Source organism: Oryzias melastigma, linkage group LG7 (assembly GCF_002922805.2).
Source record: "Oryzias melastigma strain HK-1 linkage group LG7, ASM292280v2, whole genome shotgun sequence".
Lineage (NCBI taxonomy): Eukaryota > Metazoa > Chordata > Actinopteri > Beloniformes > Adrianichthyidae > Oryzias > Oryzias melastigma.
In genome coordinates, this window is record NC_050518.1 from 14,973,979 (window position 1) to 14,997,939 (window position 23,961).

The 23,961-nt window shown below is 42.8% G+C and overlaps 1 protein-coding gene across 4 annotated transcripts; it reads right to left on the bottom strand.

Annotated features, from left to right (window-relative positions):
- Nucleotides 1-2,560: 2,560 nt before the first annotated feature.
- Nucleotides 2,561-23,330, bottom strand: baz2a (bromodomain adjacent to zinc finger domain, 2A). Of its 4 annotated transcripts, XM_024293293.2 has the most exons (31): nucleotides 23,130-23,330; nucleotides 23,005-23,068; nucleotides 21,800-21,923; nucleotides 19,686-20,498; nucleotides 17,170-19,068; nucleotides 16,802-17,038; nucleotides 16,364-16,717; nucleotides 16,230-16,290; nucleotides 15,960-16,068; nucleotides 15,780-15,881; nucleotides 14,124-14,346; nucleotides 13,968-14,029; nucleotides 13,836-13,901; nucleotides 13,362-13,751; nucleotides 13,026-13,280; nucleotides 11,598-11,812; nucleotides 11,449-11,523; nucleotides 11,209-11,380; nucleotides 11,069-11,131; nucleotides 9,818-9,962; nucleotides 9,134-9,744; nucleotides 8,699-9,056; nucleotides 8,352-8,507; nucleotides 8,115-8,275; nucleotides 7,940-8,005; nucleotides 6,837-7,120; nucleotides 6,626-6,761; nucleotides 6,402-6,548; nucleotides 6,092-6,318; nucleotides 5,863-6,006; nucleotides 2,561-4,217 (listed from the first exon to the last, which is right to left on the bottom strand). In XM_024293293.2, the coding sequence occupies exons 3-31, from the start codon at nucleotides 21,921-21,923 to the stop codon at nucleotides 4,058-4,060; spliced, it is 7,815 nt and encodes a 2,604-aa protein (XP_024149061.1). In that variant the 5' UTR covers nucleotides 23,005-23,068; nucleotides 23,130-23,330; the 3' UTR covers nucleotides 2,561-4,057. The 4 variants fall into 4 exon arrangements, with proteins under 4 accessions (XP_024149061.1, XP_036068692.1, XP_024149062.1 ...); XM_036212799.1 differs by having other exon boundaries at nucleotides 23,005-23,330; XM_024293294.2 differs by lacking the exons at nucleotides 23,005-23,068; nucleotides 23,130-23,330 and adding an exon at nucleotides 22,584-22,800 and having other exon boundaries at nucleotides 16,364-16,714.
- Between the last annotated feature and the right edge of the window lie 631 nt (nucleotides 23,331-23,961).

A 23,961-nucleotide genomic window follows, 5' to 3' on the forward strand; every position in this document is an offset into this window, starting at 1 on the left:
CCAAACTACCAAAATGGCTTCTTTACAGCATGCAAGGCATGATGGGACTGTGACTAAATTAACCGTAGAAAAGTTTTCTGCTAAAGATCTTAACATAGACCTCTATGAATTTATGTCTATCAGATACTGAATGCTTATCTACAGCTGTAAACATCGAAATGGCCATGATTTAGATATCTAATAGATGCATCTGTGTCAAGTTTACTTCTTTTTTTTAAAGATAGTGTTTATTACTGATTTTCTTTAATAATGAAAACACTTTTACATGTTTACTTCCCAAAATAGTCACACAAAGAAAAATAATTTCTGTTGATCTTTATTTGGTTACATGTTTTAAAATCTTAAATTTTGACTAAGAAAAAAAAGTGATGGAGAATAAAAATGTTTAAAAATGTCATTTTTATTCCAACCATCTTTTAAGTCGTATAAATATGTAGATTTCTCCTTAATAACAGTATATATTTTATAAATAAAAAAATAAGCATAAATAATAGTTTTCATGGGTTGATGTCACTCACTCAGCTGTAACTTCTTGGTATGGATTTGACATGTGGTTTAATGTCATTGACATTTGTGTGCATCTAATAGATAGCAAGTTAATATATATGGTTTGAGTCTTTTTTTAAACTTTTTTTCTCTAATTTTAACAAAAGTCACTAATATTGCAGCTCATCATTAAAGCTGCTGCTTTCCGTTTGTTTTACATCCCAAATAAAGCATAAAATAAACTGTTTTCTATGAGATGTCATTTATTTTAGTAGCAGAGGCAACAAACATTTCTCTTTGCTCTCTTCCCAAATGTTTTGACTCCCAGACGTGTCCCTTTTACATTAAACAGTTTTAAAAACCATAATCTGTTGGACAAAGAAGCAGACAAACTCTCCTGAACGTCCTGTTGTGGGGTACATCTTTGATCACCATGGGGACCGGCCTTTTTTAGTGATGCTGTCGCCATGGAAACATAAGAGAGGCTGCATTGGTTTCACAAATCTGCTAAAGGGGCGCGTTCATCAGACGAAATGGCGAATAGACGAGGCAAACGACGGCGGTCCGCTCTGGATTTCTTGACTCTTTGGGCTCCAGAGGCCCTCAGTCTGACAGACCCTGTCCAGAATGAGCTGGCTGGGAAAAGCGGGCGGGCAGGAGGGTAGTTTGAAGCCCGCTGGTGTCCCCCATTATGCAGTGGATTACCCCGCCCTCACCACGGCAACAGTGTAACCGTTATCCTCCCTTTTGTGGGATTTAAGCCTGAATGTGTGACGGAGGCTGGATTCTGGATGTGTGTGCGTGTGGAGGGGCTGCGCTGGAAGCCGCTGGCGTGGGGAGTTTTCTGCCCCCTAACCCACCCAAACAGAGCGCTGACTCGTCACCATTCCACACACATACACACACTCTCAAAGTGCAAACTCAGGGGTTTGATGGAGGGCGAAGGGAGAGGAGCAGCAGCACGGAGAGAGCCAGAACAGAGTTTTGGATTTGAAAACCCGGCTGTGAAGCGCACACATGTCCTATCAGACAGGTAGAAGTGTGTAATCGCAGCAGCTGCATGTGATGGCAGCATGTGCTTCAGACAGGCGAGATCTCACCGCCATGTTCTTCTGGATCCCAGGATAGTCAAGGTTTAGCAGTTAAACGATTCTGTAAATCTGTTAAGAGCCATAAGCATGATCTGATAGGACGGTAGAGAATTGGATTCACACTTACTAGTTTCTGAACTAACTGGTGAGTTTTCTAATCACATTCGCTTTTTATAGTAACACATTAGTATAGCTTTTATTCAGAATTTGAAGGTTTAAAACATTTATTTTTGACATTTTTGGTTTAAAACAAATATAAAAGTTATACAATTGTGAAACTCCTTGGAATAAATCTATCAATTGAATAGATTCTGCCATTTTTTTTGACTTTGTCTTTGCTTTTTTTGTGGACTTATACATTTTTATTTTTTCTCTCTATACGTTTCATCTTTGCTAAAAAACCTGATCTGTATTTTTGCAGGAAACAAATACAGAATTTACTGTTTGGAATTGAGTTTCTGAACAATCTCAGGTTCATTGGGGGATTGTTTTGTAATAAAAGGAATCATTATAAAAAAAGAGAGAGTTTTAAAGAGAACACATTTGTGTAATAAACATAAAAATTGAAAAAAAGGCTACCAAGGGTTCAAAAACAAAAATACACCCATAATTCCAAAAGTGAAGTTGTTTTACATTACAACACGGTCCAGATGACACATGAAAAACCACAATCTATAGTAAAATTTACAAATTTTTTATAATTTTTCCTTAGGTTCAAATTAGAGAATGTTGAGTTTTGAATCCAAAATCACATTTATTTTCAGAAAATTACTTATTTAAAAATGCAGATTTATTCTAAGCTGAGGAGAATAACAGCCAATTACTCAGGCACATGTCAAGAGGACATTTATCTGAATCATTTCAGGTTGTAAAATGATGTTACTAAATATTATATTAATTAGTAGGAAAGAAGGATTAGGAGTAGACAAATGCTATGACTCCTAAATACGTCTTAAAACGGAGACTAAATGATGACAAATCCCTTCTATAAGATGTGTTTTTATTCAACTCACAGTACATTCTACAGATGCACACGTGTTACATCACCTCAATACAACAGAGTCTTAGAACACTCCTTCTTAAAAATGATGAATTGGTCCTAAAAATATAAAGGAACAAATTTAAAGTCACCAAAACTGTACAGTATTAAAAATTCACTTAACACCACATTTGGTTTTCATGTTTTTTTTTTCTTTTCTTGGTAAAGAAAAAAATGCAGAACACTACTGTCCCTTTGCGAGATAAGGAACGTCAACGTTTATTTCCTATCCGTGGACTGAGCGGGTTCAGTGTAAGGAACCGGTTTAAATAAAACCCGGTCTGTGGAATCGTCCCGTCGCCTTCAGAGCACGATGTCGTACGTTGGCCCGTGTACAGCACGCGCACACACACAGAAAAAAGAAAAAAAATTAAATAAAAAAAGGAATGTAAGAGTGGAAAAAGGTGGAGCCCATAAATTCAGTTTGCAAAGCCAATCCTAAAAATAAAAGCATTTCAGTCAATTTAGTTTATCAGATTAAAAGTTTTTTTTTTTCTTAGCACCCTCCCTCCATGTCACACACGTGCCAGCTCATCATTTCAGTCCAAAGAATGTCGGAGCGTCCAATCAAACGGGAGTATTTACAGCAAACTACAGACCCGTCGCTACGACCTAACGGAACACTTTCACATGTTGTAGAGTGGAGAAAAAAAACCCACAGCTAGAGACTGACAACGCGAAAAATCCTCCAGTTTTAGAAACCAGTGTCGTTCACACGGCAGCAGGCGGCGAGTGTGACGGTGCAGGTGTGTGTACGTGTGCAGGAGTTCTACAACATCTACTGGTGACGGTCCAACAACAGAATCCTTGAAGGTTTGACTGGCCTTTTCATAAATGTCTAAACATCTCTATGAGGTAATCTGTACACATTCACTACAAGCTATTGCTATTAAATAATCCCAGCTATTGTAATCTGTATATATATATTTATTTATTTATATATATATATAGGATATATAATAAAAATATAGAGCCAAAAATTACATGTATGCGTAAGACCACGTTACATTTCTGATGAACTGGTTAGAAATGACTGATGAGCTTTGATCCGTGTTGCTGGGAGTGCTGAGCAGGTCTGGTCTGTAAGCTGCATGAGTGAACGTCTGACCTTCGGTGCGATCGTGAGCGAAAAGACGCTCACAGCGGGACCCCACAGGAGAACACAGACGGGAGATGAGGAGGAGGAGGAGGAGGAGGAGGTGAGGGTAAATGTTCTCACTCAAATGGGTACAAGCCACTTCAGCTGCAGACCTTTGAAAAATATTAGGCCTCTATAGGGGACGATAACAGACAAAGAGCCAAAAATCTATACATATATACCTATACAGGAGATAATACAACGTGGCTGCAACAAACTCCAGCAGTGATGCAGAGTGTGGAGGGGACTGGGACGGCGGTCTCCAGCCCCCCCATCAGGCCAAACCGCTGCCGCCGCCGCCTCCTATTTGTCTTTGTTTGAGTAGAACTCCGCCCAGCGGCTCTCAAAGAAACGCCTCATGGAGTGTCCGGCCATCCCCACTTCAGACGTGTCCTCGTTGAAGAGCTCACAGTTATTGAAGACTAGCTGTGCGTCGGCTGCAAACTCGTCACAGCTGCAGTACCTGAGGACACACGGGAGGGGGTTATGCAGCTTCATTTAACAATTAGAGAGTTTGAAGGGCTAAATGAAGGGGGAGGGAGGAATTCAGATTGGGCTTTTGATTACTCATAATAATTTTATTTTCCTTGTAGTTCAAGTTTCTCCCCCACAGGTGAGGCTCAACAAATAAATTCACCTTTGTTCAGGCACAGAAAGCTTTTGAAAGTGTTTGAAAATGTGTTTTTTTCTATATATTCATGTGTGATTTCCAAGTCATTTGTCCAGTTACTTCAACATCACATGAATACGTCATTTCCTTGAGGGACTACAACCCATTCGTGAAAATGGGACTAAAGTGAGAACAAAAAACGAAATTTTGAAATAAATGTTCTGTTTTACAATAATTTTCAATTAAGATTAAGACATGCTTTTTTACAAATCCCATATTGTTTATTTCTTTTACGAGGTGAATACTCCTGGTCCAGCCCCTCTGTCAAATTTTCTTTAAATGGCTTATTTCATGCAAATTAAACTTTTTTTTAGCTTTTAAGTGTATTTTAAAGTTAATTTCTCCCTATAAACAACCCAAAATAGTATTTTGATCCATTCATACATCTCTGAACATTCTCTGAGTCCCTTTAAGCACCAGCCCCTCTCAAAATGAGCGGGTCCTCACATTGTGATGTCACAGAGGGAGGAACAGCCCCTTCCACACACACATTTTCTTCGTGGAGCTAGCGGAGATCATCCATAAACTTTCATTTTATACTCATATTAGCCTTTGCAAAAGTTGGAATGTTTGTTTTTGTGGGAAAAAACAAACAGGCTGGCTCTAGAATGATGTCATAAAATGGGCGGCACCCACAAGGAGTGAAAGGCGGAGTCTTAGAGATTGAGTCGTTTTACTTCTGGGTGGGAAAAGAGTTCATAAAAACAAATAAAATTAGATAAATAACTTATTCTTTAGTGTACCAAAGGTAACACATGATCATATATGTGAATATAGTTTACTCTGAGAGGCTTAGAATAATATGATATAGAGCCTTTAAATCATTGGGTTTTGGAGGTTATTAGAATTTTATAAATGCACATTTAATTGTTGTTTAACTTTTGTATTATCCCTTCAGGGGCTGCCACAGTTAAGGTTTTACAGCCCTGTATGTTATCTGGGGTTAGATAGTAGCGTAAAGGGTCTTGCTCGAGGACTGAATGAAGATTATTGGACTTCCTTTAAACCCTGATTTCCTGCCTCCCAGTCCCAAACTTAACCTACCAAATGAGATATCCAGCTGATATGAATATATGTTTTTTCCCGCATTTTATAAAGTTGGAGAGGACATTTCTTTTTGTTCACATTTATTCTAAAATATAAATTAATTTATAAATGTAATTCTTAAGAGTTGTTAATGTGGTTTTCTCACATACTTTAGTACTTCTGATACATTACCATGCTTTATAGTTTGAAACATTTTAAAAAGTTTGACGTAAACGGCACAATCTTTAAAAAACTGGATCAATCGTCAAATCTCTTGAGGCTTTATGATGAAAAAGCCAGTTTTCGGTGCATCATGTTCAGTTATTCTGTTCTCCACAAACTTTTATTCTATGTTTTTTTCCTAAAAATAGAGAAAATGTTATGAGGTACTATAAAAAGATGGAGTTCTTACATTCCCTGTAGCAGTCGCTCCCTCATGGTGAGGAAGTCCATGGGGTTCTTGATGATGCGGCGGTAACCTGGCACCAGGCGAGGGTTAACGGGCTCCAGGAAGGGCCAGGCGTCTGCGTGAGCCTCCATCTCCATCAGAATGATCCTTGGAGAGAAAGTGACCACAAACTCAGCCGGACGGCACACATCGATCCCTGGAGAAAATCCCATTTCTAAACACGATGACTTACTCGCAGAAGGTGAGGTCGGGTTGGTTGCGCGTGGTCATGCGGCGTCGTTTGGCGCTGCCTCCTTCCCCGGAGTAACGGGAGGGTAAAGCGGCGGGCGGGGGGTCCTTGTGTCGCGTGGACATGCCGCCGCTACGCCGAGCGGTCTCCTCTTCAGAGCTCTCCTCCTCGTATCGTTTCCTCTTCACTCTGGTGCGTTTTTTCGAAGATTGCTGAGGCTCTCCTTGATCCTGAAAAGGAAACTAACCAGTGAGTCCAGACCCCAACCAGGCAGGGACTTTCCCTCCAGCTGCAGGAGGCGGCGGGTTCTGACCTTTGCTGTGCAGGTTGGACAGAACCAGTCTCCCTCTGGCACCTGGGTTATTTTAGGCTTCAGGCAGTACATGTGGCAGCCGCGATCGCAGCCGTCACACAGCAGCAGGCACTCATCGTTGTCTCCCTTTCTGCAGACCTGACACGTCTGCAAAGGTAAAGGGACAGGTGAACGGACTGAAGGAAATCGGATAAATGTTTCAAACCCTGAAGGGTAAAACTTACCACTTTAGTGATGGATCTCTCCCAGGCGATGGCCTTCTCCAGCTGAAGCAGACACAGGCAGAGCTGCGGAGCGCTGCGGCAGCGGTCCAGAGCCTGCCTCCATGTGCGCATTCGAGAGGTGATCTCACTTTCAAGGCTGCCAGAGGAAAAAAAGAATGCTTGTACTTCTGATTTAAACATAGAAACTCAAGCCACGCCCATTCGCTCTCACCTGATGACGTCCATCAGGTGCTCCTCTCCAGGCGTGGGGGTGAGCGGGGCGAGGCGCATCACCTCCGCCGGGTTCCAGAGCGGCTGCTTCAGGTAGCGCCTCTCGATGTTTCTCTCCAGGTTGGCGAGACGCAGCACAGCCAGGTCCAGCGGGTGGGTGGCAATGCGAGGGAGGCCGGACCACTCCTTCTTGGTTCTTACGATCCAGTCGTCTCGCGGGTCCACATCGTGTTCGTAGTACTGAAGGTCCTCACGCGTCGAGTCTGGGTCGGGGATGGTGAAAGGCTTCAGGGAGACAAGGATGTGAAGAGATTAGCAAACCTTTAAGCTCGTGTGTGAGAGACAGGAAGTGGATCCATTTTAGAGATCGACCGATACATTTATATATTTGTTTGTACCAATTACTAGTAATCTAGAAGGCTGACAACCGATATTTGGAGCCAATATTCATTTGTAGGAGAAGTAAAAATATTAGCATCAAAATTAGATTGAAACTTCATTTAAAAAACAAGGAAATAAAATTGCAGATATACAAGTCCTAGAAGTGCAGGTGGTAACAGGATCAGCAGCATGTTTTATTTGTGTTTTTAGGTTAAATAAACTAAAAGTTTCATAGTAAATAAAGTAAACGTCAGATAAATTAGATTACTTCTCTTAGTAATAAAGGTGAAACAGAAACAAAAAGTGCAGAATGTCTAATAAAGTCAAATAAAAATGTAAATAAATAATAAAGTTTTATAAAGTAAATAAAACAAAATTTAATAAAATAATATTAAAAATGTGTCAGTAGTCCCAGTTAATCTTTTAACTACCTAACTAAGACAAAAACAAAAATAAATTATTTGTTTTTTGTTGCTCATTGCCCATTTTTTCTCAGTTTGGGGAGGACCATCATTCACTTTTAACATATGATTAACAGCATTAAAATATATTATTGTAAATGGCAGCCATAGTTTTGAGTACAGTCTCATGCAGAGGACTAAATGCGTGGTTTGCATAACCAATCAGACCGCACAGGACAACAAACCCAACATAACCAGTTCAATATCAGCAAATATCGGCACTGATAATCGGTCGACCCCCTAATCCATATTTTTCAATTACCTGAAATTCAGCCACTAGTGTCTCTGCGTTTGTCTCGGGGTCATTCACCGCATTTTGAGGCGGTACCTTAAAGAACAGCACAAAATCGTTTTAACTAGAATATTTTGTTAAAATGAATCCACATCTTTTTATATCACATGTTCATCCTACAAATCTACTTATTTTGAAGTTTCACCTTCATTTGTAGATCAGCTGCCACCACCCGCTGCTCCAGGTCCTCCACCCACTGAAGGGCGATGACGTCCGTCTCCATGGTTTTGTCCTGCACCTGCCACGGCTGCTGCAGAGCCTCCAACAGAGCGTCCTTCTCCTCCACCTTCGACTCAAATATCGGGTCTTCATCGGTAAAGAAAAAGATTTATAAGACCATGGAAGTAAAAAAGACGACACAAATTGTGTTTTTAAGGTTTACCGTTAATGGGTTTGGTGCACATCTCCGTTAAGCTCTCCATGTGTTTGGCCAGATGCTTGTGGAGGAGTCGCTCCCTCATTCCCCGAGGGTGGAGGGACTGTAAGGTGCTGTAGAGCTCCTCTGGGTCCTTCACCCACCACCAACCGCGCACCATAGCTGCAAACACACGTAAGGTTACACGTACAGCTAAATACAGAAAACGACTTTTCTAGGAAAAATGGAAAAATAAATAAAAACTACATTTATGGGAACACAGTAAACATTTTTACATTACAGCAGAATAATATTTAACTTAATTCCATTAGAAACCAATTTTTTTTTTAATTCTGAGAAGCGTCGCGTCTTACAGGCAGGAATTGGCTTGACCACCATCTGGGTGAAGTACTGCTGCTCCAGCTCCTGGAACACGGAGTTTGGCGGGCGGCCGCGGCGTTTGGCTGCGGCGCCTCGCGGCCCTCGACGTGCAGGACTGCTGCCCCTGCTCCCTCGTCTCCGCCGTCGAGCGGGTCTGACAGGAGGGGTGGGAGTGACAGGAGCTGGTGGTGGTGGTGGTGCTGGCGGGCTGATGGGAATCGGCGTGAGCTGAGGAGGCGTTGATGGAGTCAGTGTGGGGGCAGTTTGAGCAGCATCAGTGGGGTTGATTTCCTGTGGCAGCGCCGGGTCCGCACAGACAACAGGAGTCTGGACGGGCATGAGAGGATCCGGCTGTGGGAGGAGATAGTTTCTGGGTTACACAGGTGAATTATTACAGTGCTTTTAAGGCATTTCTTCCAGGAGCACACCTTGATGAGGTCAGCAGAAACGGTCGCTAGAACATCCTGGACCTGAGGGAGGAGCTTAGGCGGCGAGGCAGGTATCTGGGCCTCAGTCAAAGAGTTCTCATCACACGGTTGTTTGGGCAGCAGGTTGAACCACTGTCCTTGTTTCTCTGCCATCTCCTTCACGCTTCTTTCGGGCCGATTTCCCTCCGGAGCCTCCCCTGCTGCCGAACAGGAGCCGTGGGTCGCCGCTTCCTGCGACTGGCTCAGCCAGCTCTGGAAAGCCGCTTGGGTGAGGTCTTGCGTGGTCCCGCTGGGCGAACCCGGCTTGTCTCCTCCCACCGATCTGATGCTACTTCGCCGCTGCCGGCGGATCTTTGCGGTGCGGAGGTGAAGCTCGACTTCGGGCTTGATTTTTCTCGGGCGTCCGCGACCTCTCTGCGTGCTCATGAGGGATGCGGTTCCGGGAAGGAAATCCTCCTCTGCGGAGAAGCCCTGCGCCTGGCCGGGGGCAGCCGAGGACGGAGAAGATGGGAGAGTGGGAGGTGGAGTAGCAGGCATGGGAGTCTCCTCCACTTTTAGCTCCTTTTTCAGGAAAGCGACAGGCACTTCAGCGACTAGAACGTCCTCGGAAGCTGTGAAGTAGGAGCATAAAAACATCAAGAAACGAGCACACGGAAGCATCTAAAGTTTGAAAGCTAAACTCACTGAGCAGCTCTTCAGGGCCCTCCACCAGAACCGCTCCCAGGTGAGGTAGGGCCAAGTATCTGCGGCGGTACCGGTCCTGACCCAGCATTATGACTCGCATGGAATGAGAAGTCTGTAGCAGCTTTTTACGGAAAAACGCTTGACGCTGTCGACGTTTAAGAAAAAAGAAAATCAATAAAAACTAGAAAAGTTGCATTAGTTGTGATAATGCAAGTGTAAAGGCTTTTTGGTGAAAGTAGTCACTGAAAGTGCTGAAGTTTTTGTTGAAAATGGTGACGAAATTCACTTTAATTTCTGAAGGAAAGCTATTTGCAAAATGTTACATTTGCTAAAAGACTGGAAATTTTGTTCAAGAACTATGACAGAGCAATGAAGTTGACCTAAATTTCTGGAAAATCCCTAATACATGCCAATTTTGAAAAATATTTAGCGTTGATTGAATACGAGTTTACCTCCAAATTAACCCAAAAAGCTAGTTTGTTGCTTAAGTACTAGCTAAGCTTCTAATTAGCCTTAAATTACTCAGTAAACTAAATTAGTTAAAAATGTTAGCCTGTTGCTAAAATATTAGATAAACTCTAAATTAGTATAGACAAACCTCAGTAGATAAGAAATTAGCCAAAAACATTAGCATGTTGCTAAAATATTAGATAAACTCCAAATTAGCATAGAAAAACCTCAGTAGATGCCAAATTAGCCTAAGGGCTAGCACATTGCTTAAATATTAGCTAAACTCCAAAATAGCCTAAAATTCTTCAGCAAACTAAATTAGTCAAAAACGTTAGCCTGTTGCTAAAATAAAAGCTAAACTCGGAATTAGCCTAAAAACCTCAGTAGATAAGAAATTAGCCAAAATGCTGCTATAATATACACATTTTTTTAGCTAGACTCAAATAGCTAAACAATTTTTTTTTGAAAATTACTATAAAAGATTAAAACATAGCCCATGAATACATTGAAAGGCTTGTTGATAATCTACTTAAAATTTTGAAATTTGAAGTCTCTCTCATTCATTTATTTTGTTTAATATTTCAAAAACTATAAAGTTTATGAATACCAAACATATAGGTGGTAATGTCCTGAACAAGCCTAAAGTTTTTAACCAAGATTGCTCAAATCGCTGACAGTGTGATTGAGTTTTTACGTACGGAAAGGAGCAAGAGAATCACTATACACTACTATAGTGATTCTCCTGCTATCAGCCAGAAAAATCAGCTACAAATAGGTGAAAAAAGTGATCGTTATTCCCACCTTGGTGAGCTTATCTATTTGTCGTTCAAGCTCGGGAATGCTGGCAACGGCGGGGCTCTCGCTCTACAGTAGGGAAACAAACGAATATAATCAACACTGAAGGATTAGCTTGTGATTCCAAAGCTAGAGCGGATACATACATCGACGGGTTTGGGTTCTTCTTTTCGGGCGCGCCTGTTTCCTCTCTCCAGAATGAGTCCCTCTTCCAGACTCAGGTTCTCTTCTTCAGCCACTCTTGCGCTGCGCCTCCTCTCCTCAAAGCAGATCTCCTCCTCGGAGCGTCCCGTGCGCTTTGCCAGCACAGATTTTAGCCTAGCAGAGGAGAACATTTAGAGAAAATCCTAAAAAGAGGTTTTGAAGAGTAAAATCAGACCGCGTACTTGCGCAGCTTCGCCTCAATGATCCATTTGTTCTTCCTGTAGGTCGTCATGTTTTCCAATGTGTTGTCGATGTCACTAAAACACAAGCACATGCGTACATGAGGCAAAAGACGAGGGCAAACTCTCAACATCATCCAACTCTGCCTAACCTGGTCACAATGTTGCTGCCGTTGAGCTCCTCCACCAGGAAGCCCAGGATGGACGCCTTGGTGTCGGGAGGAAGGGCGTGGAAGGGCTTGGTCCTCAACGAGTTGCAAACCTCCGTCTCGTAACCGTGAGACTCTAAAAATATACGGAGGGCTTCCGACACGGTGCTGCGAGTCAGCTCCAGCTCCACCAGTTTGTCTCCGAGAATCTTTACGGACTGGGAATTTGAATTTAGAAAGGGTTAACCCTTAAGAATCAAGCGTGTCGACAGTGACACGTTTGCACAAATTATCTTTGAATTTCCGTAACTTCTCAACAGTTTCCTCTTTTTGAAAAATGTCAGCAGTTTCTGAAAGCTGAGACATTATTGTCAATGTGAGTCAAAAATGTCAGAAAGATGACCATCCTGGGAAATAAAATGTCTATAGAGATTCAGAAAAGATGATGAGACTGAAGGAGCAACAAAGGAGTCACTTCTGGTCATTTTTAAGGAGCAGTATTTGTTATTTTTTTATGAATCAAGCACTTGCTAGCAATTTTTTTATTCTGAAACACTTAATGCTTGAGAAAAATGTCATTCAAATTCAAGTTTTGACTCATAAGTTATAAGTAATCTTAAAGTATAAGCATATTTAAGTCTGTTAAAGAATAGCTATGCTGTGAAATCACAAGAAATTATTTTTCTTCCAGTGTCCTTTGAGAAGCTGAAAATGTGAGGATGCTGGAGGCTCTGGTGATGTGGTCAGAGACCAAATCTGTTCACCACATCAACAAAAGTGGAACACAGATGCAGAACCTGATAATGGAGACCCCCACCCACTGATTTTCAACCCCAGACTAGGGTTGTGCGGTATTAAGGTATCATTATCTAAAAATAGACATGGTATGAGTACCATCATGAAAAAATTGACTTATTAAAGAGATATTTAAAAAAAAAAATAATAATAACATAAAATGAATGTAGGATTTTTTAGATCACAATAATGGTATTTTTTTGTAAAAAATTAGTTATATTTTGAAAATTGGCCGGACTTTCTAGTGTGCAACTTCCTGTCAAGATTGATATGAATCGCTAGCGGACTGAGCGCCTGGACATATTTTACAATGTATGCACCGTTTTGGCACATTTAGAAACAAAGATACAAAAATGTTGCAAATAGTGGAAAAATATCAACTTTAAACATGCAAAACCTTTTGTTTTTCTAACTAAAAACTCTAAAAATCACATTTTGATAGAGTTTTTTTACATTTTAAGTTGTTATAATACTATTATGGCATGGAGTATATTGTGAATTAATGGTAGATATTAAAAAGTCAATGGAAAAAGGGGCAAAAGCACACATTTACAGGACATTCTCCAACTCTTTCAAAGTCAAAATTAACAGAGAAGTCCAGGTGTTAAACAGTTGGTCTTCTAGAGGTCTACCCACCTGATAGTAAGACGGCAGACCGGGATCATGCAGGGCTGAATCCACCAGCTTTATCAACAGATCCTGGACCTGTCCCTGGCTGTCACCCAGGCCCAGCAGGCCTTCCTGCAGGGTAGCGAGGCTCGGGATGTCTTTGGGCACGTCGATGCCGATCAGCTTTCCGTAGGCGTGAAGAAACTCAACGACAGACAGGCAGTGTGCGAAAGCCGTCCCAGAAAGGACCAAACCGGGAATCCGGGACAACTCGGGCAGAAGCTGGTGGAAACATTTAAAGGAATGATTATAAATGAGATATTTCTGCATGTTGACAGCATGCTGGTTAACGTTAAAGCTCACTTTGTGGTCGGTGAGGCACATGTCCTCGGCGGGCTTCTTCAGCTCATCTGCAATCAGCTGCTGCCTCTTCCTCTCCTCCAGGCGTCTCTGGGCCTGCGCTCGCCGTTCTGCTGCTCTCTTAGCGGCCAGAGCGGCCTGAGCCGCCGCTTCCGCCTCCGCCTGAGCTTTAGCCAGGGCCTTGGCTTTACTCCGAGCACTCTGCGCTCGGTTACCTGGGGGCGGGGCTTCGCTGGATGCCTGCACAGCCACAGGCGCAGGGGCGTCAACTTTGACGGATCTCCTGCGGCCAGACTTCTTAGGCTCTGCGGCAGACTCTGAAAGCGTGACCTCTGGGGCTGACAGGTCTGTCGACTCAGCCTTTCCCTCCAGCAGTTTGGCCTCTTCCTCCAGCTGGAAATCACAGAAAGAAAACTTTAAGAGGAGGTGATGCAGAGGACGGAGACAGCCACTGTATTTAGCAGTAAGCTCCTGCACCTTCACTTTCTTTTTTTCCTCCTTCATCTTCTTGATCTTTGCATCCTGCCGTCTCTTCATGCGTGCCTGGAAAGGAAGAGCAGCAGAATGAGATATGTCAACATGAATCGGCCAAAACTATCACAAACTCACCTTTCTCTTCATTTTCTTTTTGATTTTTGCAATTTTCTCCTTTTCCTCCTCTGTTAGAGCCTCTATAAAAGTTAAGCTAAAGTTAATGAAAAGCTTCCTGAAACTTTAAAACAAACATTATAAAATAATCAAATGTTCAGCCTGTATTATACTCACCCTTTGCTTCAAGTCTCTTCAGCAGTTTGGCATCGACTTTACTCAGAAGATCGACCATCTTTAATTTGGGGGGTCTACCGGGCCGGCGAGCCTGCCCCCCCCTCGCGCCGCTAACCCTGCGAGGCTTCTCCTTGTCGGGGTTCGGCGGTCGGCCTCGTCGACCGGTGATGGCCATGATCATGGAGGGAACTTCCTCGTTAGCCAAAAGGACCCACTTTACACCCTGCAATGCATTATGGGCACGATAATCAAACATTTCTGTTAGTTTGGTTACTAAATACTCAAAGATCCACTCTGACGTTAACCGTTTTTAACATGTTCTTATGGCATTTTTGTGATGACGCACATAAAGATAATTAAGCTCAAAATTACATTTCTAAGTATTTCTTTATTCAAATCATTGTGAATCAAAAATGTTGTTAGAGAAAGAACTTCTTTGCTACATTAAAAAGGTTGGGGTGTAAACTAGCAGGAAAGAGTGTAAACAAATAGCTCAGTTATGGGTGATGGGAAGGGGGGAGGACTCACTCCCCACCAACAGTCCTGCCCACAACTCCGAGGTGTATTTGTAGTAAACTACTGCCGCTTTACAGAAACTATGACCTAGAAAAACAACATTTTTTTTTAAGTGTCTAAAAACAGCAACATCATAAATAAAAGCCCACAATATAATGTATATAATGGGTATTTAGTTTGGGGATGTCAAATTATCGCGTTAATTGGGATTAATTACAGACATTTTTTTTATCGTGTTAATCTTATTTTTGCGTTTGATGGTTACTTCTGTGTTATGCACACCTAGAGGATCATTTTATCCTGATTATTTAAGATAATATAAAAATAAAATATATTATTAGAACTTCAGCTCTGTTATATTTTTAAGTTTAAACATTTTTTTTACAGAAGCAGACTGTTAAATAAGCGGCGCCTCGCATCGTCATGGTAACAACTAAATGTGAACAAACCGCGGTCCGCTCTAGCTGTGATCATCATTAGAAAAAACATCATTTTAGAGGGAAAGTCCACATCTTACTGCTCATTTTTGTCCAGATGATGAAGCAAAAAAAGAGGCTGAATATTTCAAATCCTTTGCTGTTTCATTTCATTTCTTTTCTGCTTCATCTCAGTTTTTAAAAATATCAAATTAACCCAAATAGGTTGGAGAAAACTATATAATAATTCTCATGTCTTTTCTACTGTTTTGTATTGTGATAAACTGTGTTATAGGGTATAAAGACGTGTGAATTATGGTTTTAATAAGAAGTTCGTGTTCAATATTTTCTGGATTGCTCAGTAAAGTGTTCCTAAAGATGTTATAAATTAAAGCACTCTGGACCAAATGTTTATTTCTTCTTTTTTTACCGGTTCAAGACTGAAAAAAGTTACCCCTCTGTGATGTCAAAGTAAAGGTCAGAAGTCTTTAATAATAAAAAAATAGATAAAAAAGCCACCTTTTTAGTTTTAGTTTAAATTTTTGCTGCGCCACAATGTCACAAACTTAAATAAAATACCTCAAAATGAAGTTTTTAACAGAAATTATAAGGTTCAAAAGTTGTGATTAACCTGCACTTAATTAATAGCACAAACAATTAATCGCATGACAGTAATACTTTCAATGTTCTGCAGGTTTGATGGAACAGAGTCACGGTTACACACCTCTGAACTGTCTCTCTCTTCATAAAAGTCTCCAACGGGCATCCGTGGGCTGAAGCTGAAGTGTTCCCTGGTGACCACGCTGTCGCCGTGTCTCTTCAGGTACTGAAGGATTCAAATCAGGGAGATCAAGATCACAATCGGGCAGGAATTTACAATAAAGAAGTGGGAAAAACGAAGCACCTTTATGATTTCAGGAAACTGCTTCATCCTCCTGCCGCATGGAGTGTAATACCACGTCTCCCCCTTCATGCGGTTCTCCAGTTTCTTCACTCGGATTTCCCTCCTCCAGCTGCACAGAGGGATGGGAATAACGACAAGCTTTAGTCTTAGTGCTAAAAACCCAAACAGGAACAGCACATTTCAAAGATAAGACCTGGATTTTCAATTTTCCTTCTTTTTTTCTAAAAAACATTTAGATTTGTAACAGTTTGAGGAAACGAAGAAAGTTACCCGTGAGCTAGAGGAAAGCGGACCTGCTCCTCAGTTGCAACCCTTCTTTTGTTTGATTCTCCTGTTGACAAACAAACTAAGTAAACAGGTGATTTCTATCAACAAGGTTCTGATTGTGTGAACTCCTCACTTACCTGCCGTGGAGCTATCGTCATCGTTTTCCTCGCCGTCGTCTGCAGAGGTTTTAGCATCCTGCTTGTTTGCCGCCGTGCTTCCATCCTGATCTTGTTTTTTCGCTCTTTTGATCTTCTTGGCTTTCTCGAGGGCTGCGCTGATGGACGACGCGTTAGCCAGGACGGCGTCAATTGCGGCCATTATCGGATCAACCTCCTGCGCGAGGGGCCCAGCCCCCCCGGGGACGTCGGCTGTCTGATTGACCTTTAAGGACCTCTTCCTCTTCCTTCCTTTGGGTCCGTCTTCTTTAGCATCTTCGTCAGCCTTCGGCTTTTCCGCTTTTGGGGTTCGAACGCGTGGCTTCCTCTGCGCTTCTTATTAAAAAAAAAAAAAAAAAAAGTAGATAAATCTCATAAATTGATGGAAGTAAGACGTATTTAAGTCAACAGGTTAAATACCTCCGTCTGTGACCCATGATGCTTTTGGGGTTCGAGGTTTGCGTGGTTTTCTCTGGGTTTTCGGGGGGCCTTCTGCAGTGAGCTCAGGAACTGGCTGCACAGCAGCGCTCTCTGCTGGAGTACTGTGGGCCATGAAGCTCTCCGCTCTCATATTCAAACCGGGGGGTGTCAGGATGTCCATGTGTCCGACCGAGTCTGGAGTTTGATGCTCTGTAAACTCCCATGCAACTCCAGGAACTGGAAGAAAGAGAGATTTAACTCATAAAATCGTGTATATTCTGAAAATGCTGAAAAACGATAACATAGGAACCATGAAGATAAAGCGGCATGCCTAAAATTGTTAATATTTATGTGTTTCATGCATGTACCTCGAGATGACACGGATGGCTCCGTTCTGGACGCATCCCACGACCCAACGGCAGGTTCTTCATAATGACAGGAGGCTGCAGAAGATTCCAGCGCAGACTGACCGATAAGATTGCTCCCCGTCTCCTCTGCGTCTGAGGTTTCGTCCCTCCTGGTGGACTCCATGGTTTCGTCTCGAGAGGTTTCCACAGAGAGCCCGTCTCGGGAGCTGTCGAATGGAGCAGACTTATCCCCCTCGTCGTCGTAAAAGGTGCTGTGGAAGTGAGAGCCGTCCTTTCTCTGGGAAAAGCTGTGGTCAAAGGAGTCCTCTGAAGCAGAACTGTCTTCCACTAGCACAGAGGTCTGATCCATGAGGGAGCTGACGTTCACGTTTGAAGCGGTTGTTGAGTTGCCATCGTACTGGGAGGAATCGGGGGAACGGTTCTTGAAAGTTTGGTCGTCTGTGCTGTTGAGTGGAGGAGACTTTCTGAGTGGAGTTGGTTCAATCTTAGAGTCACCCTCCTTCAAGATTGTTTGCTGATCGATCATCAACCCTCCTGGAGTTTCACTGAGCTTCTTCTGTGCGATTCCCGACGTTCCAGCTCCGGACATTTCACCCAGCAATGTCCTCGCAGCGTCCGAGCCCGGCTTTGGAAGGTGCTCCTCCGGCTTTCCGTTTATTTCGCTTTCCTCGCCGAATCCTTGACGGTCTGACTCACTGGAAGAGGATTTGGGAAGGACGTGAGCAGCAGCTGGATCCCTGGAGCCGGATCTCTGCATGTCTTCAGTCAGAACAGTCGCAGCGGGAGGTTCGGACACAGAGGAAGGAGGAGAGGACACGGCTGCAGTCCTGGAGGCTTGAGTGGTTGAAGGAGGTAGGGTGAACAGACGTTGGCCCGCGGTTCTCTCTTTTGCGATTAGGGAAGTGAAGTTGAGCCTCTCGGATGGAGGGGAAACGGCTGCAGGAGTGTTGATCTGAGACTGCGATGCGGTTGGTGGGTCACTAGGTTTACTGCCAGCTATAGGGATCGGTGACACCACCGCGGATATTGAAATAGAGGGTCCAGGTGATGTTGGCTCCAGGCTTGGAGCAACACTTGCAGATAAGGGATTCGTGGATTGGGGTGGAGATAAAGTAGGAGGCGTGGCCTGCGGGGAAGGAGGATTCTCGGGTCGGCTTTCAAAACCTTCTGAGAAAGTCTTGGGTCCACGGGTCAGCAGCTTCTCCGGACACAAAACGGGTGCAGAATGAGGAGGGCTGTAGGGTGAAGCAGTCTTCAGAGCAGATTCCAACTTCCACTGACGAACTAACGGATCGGGCGAAGATGACGGCGGACTAGAAGGACCAGCGGCAGATTCTGAAAAGTTTTCAGGTGAAGCTAGAGGAACTTTTTGTGGTCGGTGCGAGGGCGAGGACGACCTTTTGAAGGGGGGCTTGGACTCTGACACCTCAGACGCATCAGAGCTGGGAGACCTGAGGCCTTGAATTACGGGAGGTGGAGAGGAAAGTCTGGAAGAGTTTCTTGAAGATGAACAAAAGAAGGAATTGGGAGTGGCCGACATTTGAGGAGCCGCAGATTCTTCATAGCTGGAGGAGAGAGTCGGGGGCCCGGATAGAATGGGTCCGGAGAAGGAAGGGGCTGCAGAGACTCGCGCCGGCGTGGAGACCTTGGTTAGAGATGTGGACGCTCCGGCTTTTGACGCGGAGAGCGGAGACGACACGCTGTGAGGACGCGGGTTACTGACCGGATCTCTGACTGGGGAGGCCATTTCTGGATGCTGACTGGCTGGCTGGTCTGGAAGGTGTCTGTAGTCGCTCTGAGGAGCCACGTGAGCGGTAGAAGGTTCAGCCTGATAACCGGGAGCCCCTTTACTGCCATTGTAGCCTACATCCACTTCCTTAACCACTTCCCCTGCATGCCCTAAGACAGGAAACAGAACCATAAATACCTCAGAAAAAAACACATTTATTCATTTTTAACATAATTTAATTTAAATTCTAAAATAATTTTTAAAAAATTCCAGCTGATTTTTCAAATAAAACAGTTAAAGAGTGCCACCTGCTGGTCATATCACAGCACTGTCCCAGGACTAAAGTATGGCAATAAAACAAACCTCCAGTTAACAGCTGTAGTAAGTAGTAAAATAGGATGACGGCTCACCAAACTAAATCTAAAATATAACAAGAGAAAAATGTCATATTCGTCGCACCTTGTTTACAAATACTTTTGCTTCACTTGAATGTTCCTGTTTGGGACAGGAAGTCTTTTATTTTGAAAGAAAGTCATATGAGCTTTTATCAAAAGTAAAAAAAACAACTAAGAAAATTCCCATTTATCTTAATATTTATGTATTTATTTGCGCTCAAAAATAAATATAATTCATATCTATTATAAAAAACAACAATGTAATCCAAAGAAGTATCAAATTTCCTAGAAGTGTAAAAAAAAAAGGTTTTGTAGCTCCTATTAGGTTTTGATCAGTACCAAACAGGCCCAAATGGCTCTTTTGCTGCTCTAAATCATGATACAAACATTACCGTGCACTGGAGAGGACATCCCCATGTTGCTGGCGAGGGGGCTTCGATCTCGGTTGTGGCTCCTGGGCGACCCGCTGTCCTGCACAGCTGATGGTGACATAATGGATGTAGTTGACACTCCTACAGGGAGAGGACTGCCAGAGCGCCCCCTGCCTAAGCTGTGGTGCTGCGGGCTGCCACGTGGAGGAGTGAAGGTCTGGGGAGCCGGCTGAGGAAGCTGCTGCTGCTGCTGCTGCGGCGACGAGTGTTGTTGGTAGTAGGGCATCCCGTTAGGCATCATCCCATAGTGCGGTGGTTGCTGGTGGTGATGGGGAGGCTGACGGTGGGAATGCAGGTGCTGCTGTGATGGCTGCTGCTGCTGCTGGTGAGGCTGTGATAAAGAAATCCCAGGATGAGCCTGATTCTGGTAGCTTCCATACATGCCTTGGGAGTTGTAACCCATTTGCTGTGGCGCGGGGTTACTCCTGCTCCAGTATTGATTTCCTGCGATTGGGATGTTTGCTGCGCCTGCAACGGAGGGCTGGTGGGAGCCTTCGATACTTCCGTTCAACTGGTACTGTCCGTGAGCCTGGAAGTGGTGGTGTGACTGAGGCGGCGGCGGCGGGGCTATTCCGGACGTGACCGGCTTCTGGTGCATCTCAGAGGAGCCCACGCCCTGACCGTACTGGGGGTGCGCGCCCCACAGGTAGTCGTAGCCCATGCTGTTCTGATGGTGGTTGCGCAGGTGCAGGTAAGGGGCAGACGGTTGGTGGGAAGCGGGCCCGCTGGACCCGACAGTAGATACGCCATTGACATTCATGTCGCCATTTAAATCTGTTGGACACAAAAACAGCAGATTTAAACAACATATTTGACTAATGTATAGATAGAAAACAAAACATAATAGGGTCCATCTTTCTGAACAATATATGAACACAAAAATCTTTTTTTTTTTTTGTTCTGCAGGTATGTTCTTCATTGCTTTGATGTGGTCTCTTTGGAATTGGTTTCATCTTCACATGTGGTCATTTTAACCATCTTTCTAGTCGTTTCCTGTGAGCAACCTAAAAACCCACTCTGACAAAAATTGTGTTTGGTGGTTTTAACATGTTTTTGTGGCATTTATCTAATAATATATAACAAATATAGAGAAAATGATGCTTAAAATTGCATTTCTGAGTATTTATTCGAATGAGTGTGTATCAGGAGCAGATGAAAAAGCGCTGTTTAAATCAGCTTGTAGCTTGCAGAGCTTGTAGACGACAAGATCCAAAGCTGAATAGCTCAAATATTGTTTGTAAGAGGCTGTAAGCTAGTTGGAAAGTGTATAAACAGATAAATAACGGGAAGTGGGGGCGGGCTTACTCCACACCAATAGTCTCGCCCACAACTCAAACGAATTTCTAATGAACTGCTCCCACTCTGCAGAAACTATGTCCTAGAAAACAACAGTATTTTTTTTCTTTTGGGGGCTAAAAACAAATTAAAAGACCACTAGAAACGTTTTTAAAATGGAACTAAAGATGATCAGGGTGAGACTAACATTTTACTTTAGTTTTATACTCATATGAAATCTTTTCAAAGTAACCTTTAAAAAATATTCATAAAGGGAAAATTATGTTTTTAGTGTTTATAACATGTTCTTGTGGCATTTATTTGATGACAAATGACATATATAGAGAGGATTAAGCTTAAAATTGAAGTGGGGGCGTGCTGACCTCCAAGAGTCCCACTCACAACTGAATTTGAGGTGAGTTTCTAATGAACTCCTGCCACTCTGCAGAAATTATGTCCTAGAAAACAACTGTTTTTGTGGGGGGTTTGGCTAAAAACAGCATAATCATAATTAAAAGACCACTAGGAGTCATTTTTAAATAGCTAAAAAGATGATCAGAGTGAGACTTTAACATTTTACTGCCGTTTTATTGCCATCTGAAATATTTGAAAGTAAATCTTAATAAATATTGCTCTCAAATCTTTTTTTCCTGTTGATTTTGACCTTATAATGTCTGTTTGTACATATGGTTTTGCAGACTTTTTTTAAGGAATTACCTCCATCCTTCACAGGTGAGGTGATGTGAATTGAACACCTTCAGGACAGGTGAAAGTTTGAAAAAATAAAATAAAATACTCACTCTTCCCCTGCTGAGGAAAGCTCACAGAGGACCCGTTGGTGTAAGGAGAATCCCCTGAGGAGAGTTTCAGTCCTGAGTTTGCTGAGGAGTGGGTGCCATAGTTAAAGTGATTATTTGAGTCCATCTGGGAAAGAGAGAAAAAAACTTTATTGACAAATACAAAAAAAGTAGCACCCAAACCCATTACGGATTGTGACACTAAAAAACAATTCTATATATTTGGGTATAAAGATGGACGGCTCGGATGTGTGCCACTTCCTCTCTGAAGCGTCTAACGTCCGTGATTTGGGAATTGGCGGCGTGTGACAGCACCATTTCGCTCCGTCAAAATGTCGCAGCGAAGCGACCGGGGCCCGACGACATTAGACTGAAGCTCATCATTACTGGCTGTGATGAGGCGCTGCTGTAATGAACAACCGCCGCGAGAAAATATACATCCGAGGAAAGGCACCGCGAAATAGCGCCCGGAGCCGCGCGAGGAAACAGGAGTGGAGTAGAGGAGGTGGTGGTGGAGGAAGAGGACAGAATAATTCCTACTTCCAGGCCTAATGGAGTGTTTGCCACGAGATTAAACTGTCCAGCCCTCCAACACACTTGATTTCCGAATTCAACGAGGCCTTTGAAATGCCAGGCGCCGCGCTAGCTATGGTATTAGCAGCGCCCGCAAACGAAAATGCCACTTTAAAAATGCTCTCGCTCGCCTCTTCCCCCCTTTAAGAGCTGTTACTATTAGATATTATTAAATAACATAAAACAATTCACATAATTTGTATGTAAAACATACCATAATTCATAACTCCGCCTAACTCCCAAGGTTATTTAGCTCTCTCATCACAATAGAAGTCTGCTTACTGACGCAAGCTATAAAGCTAACTAGTAGCATCATTTACATTTATCCGGAGTAGGCAGGCTAAGATGTTAGCTTATGGTAGCTGCTATCGTTTGGGTTTGAATCAAATGTATCTATACAGTAAAAAACAGTTTAACAAGTTAAATAATTGTCTCTCTAGTTGTTGATTAAGACACTCAACTTCTTCCCACGCCTCACAAATTAACAATTGAAGGCGTGCTCCCTTTTGTTCACTAGCCACCGTAAGCTAGCACTCCAATGAAGTTACATTGTTTACGCGCAGACAATTTCTGCAGAGCATCATCCTCCCACACCATCCAAAGTTTTGCTGATATCTCATTTAAAGCTGCCAAACCTTTGCTTCCCTGGATCCCGGTGGCCACAGACGACTCCGGTGTCCCGTCTGAGCGGATATGTGGCTGAAGATGACAGAGCGATAAATAAATAATAATAATAATAAAACAACAACCAGAGCCTAACCTTTGGGTTTTAAATTAGCAAACATGGCTGGTGTGGTCCAGTGCAGCCATGATCACAGAACAGAGTGAACTGAAACATCGTAAATGTGTCAAGAAACGATAACAGTCGCGCGCGCGCATCCGGTAGGCAACTTACAAAACTTCACAACAAAATATTTCTCCGCGTGAACTCATTAACCGACGACGAATTACGTCAACTATAGTAGTAAGTAGAGTAAAATAAGAACAAATAATATATTTTTGAAAATTAACATTTTGTTGTCAGCAATGTTTGAAGACGCTAATTATAAGCGTAATGGTTGCTTTGTTTTTTTTAAATGTAGAATAACTATGTTATTACACAGCTATGGCATTTTTAAAAACTGTATTTACATTAACTGGGGCGACTTTATTAACACTTGTAGGCACATCGTTTCACACATAAGAGTGCTTTTATTTTGAAATGCTGGGGTTTGTAAACAGGAAGTTGAAGTTGCGTGTACTCGACGCCTTATCGTAAATGACAGAGGAAATAAAGGCCTAAGGAAGTATGCTAATAACCGGGACGAAAGCCTGAAATGTTATTTTGGGGTCTTAAAGACAAAATACATATAAATTAGTAAATAATTGCTCAGTAATTGAGCTAAAAACTGACCATAAACCGAATAATTTTTAGCGAAAGGACGTTAATTGGTGTGGTCTAATGATGTAGCTTTAATATTGATTTCCATGTGGATGTGCCAGCTAATGTTACATGTCGCCCTCTAGTGGTGCACAGATGTGTTTCAGTATGACGTGATAATAACTTGGTCATTCATTTGAATTTGGATAAACTATTAATGCTTTGAATAATT

What these genes read in the sequence shown, in the direction of transcription:
- baz2a (XM_024293292.2), bottom strand. An exon ending in AAGAGAGAGACAGTTCAGAG is followed by an intron (nt 14,347 to 15,779) that starts GTGTGTAACCGT and finishes AATGCATTGCAG; the next exon opens with GGTGTAAAGTGGGTCCTTTT. An exon ending in AAGAACCCAAACCCGTCGAT is followed by an intron (nt 11,132 to 11,208) that starts GTATGTATCCGC and finishes TCCCTACTGTAG; the next exon opens with AGCGAGAGCCCCGCCGTTGC.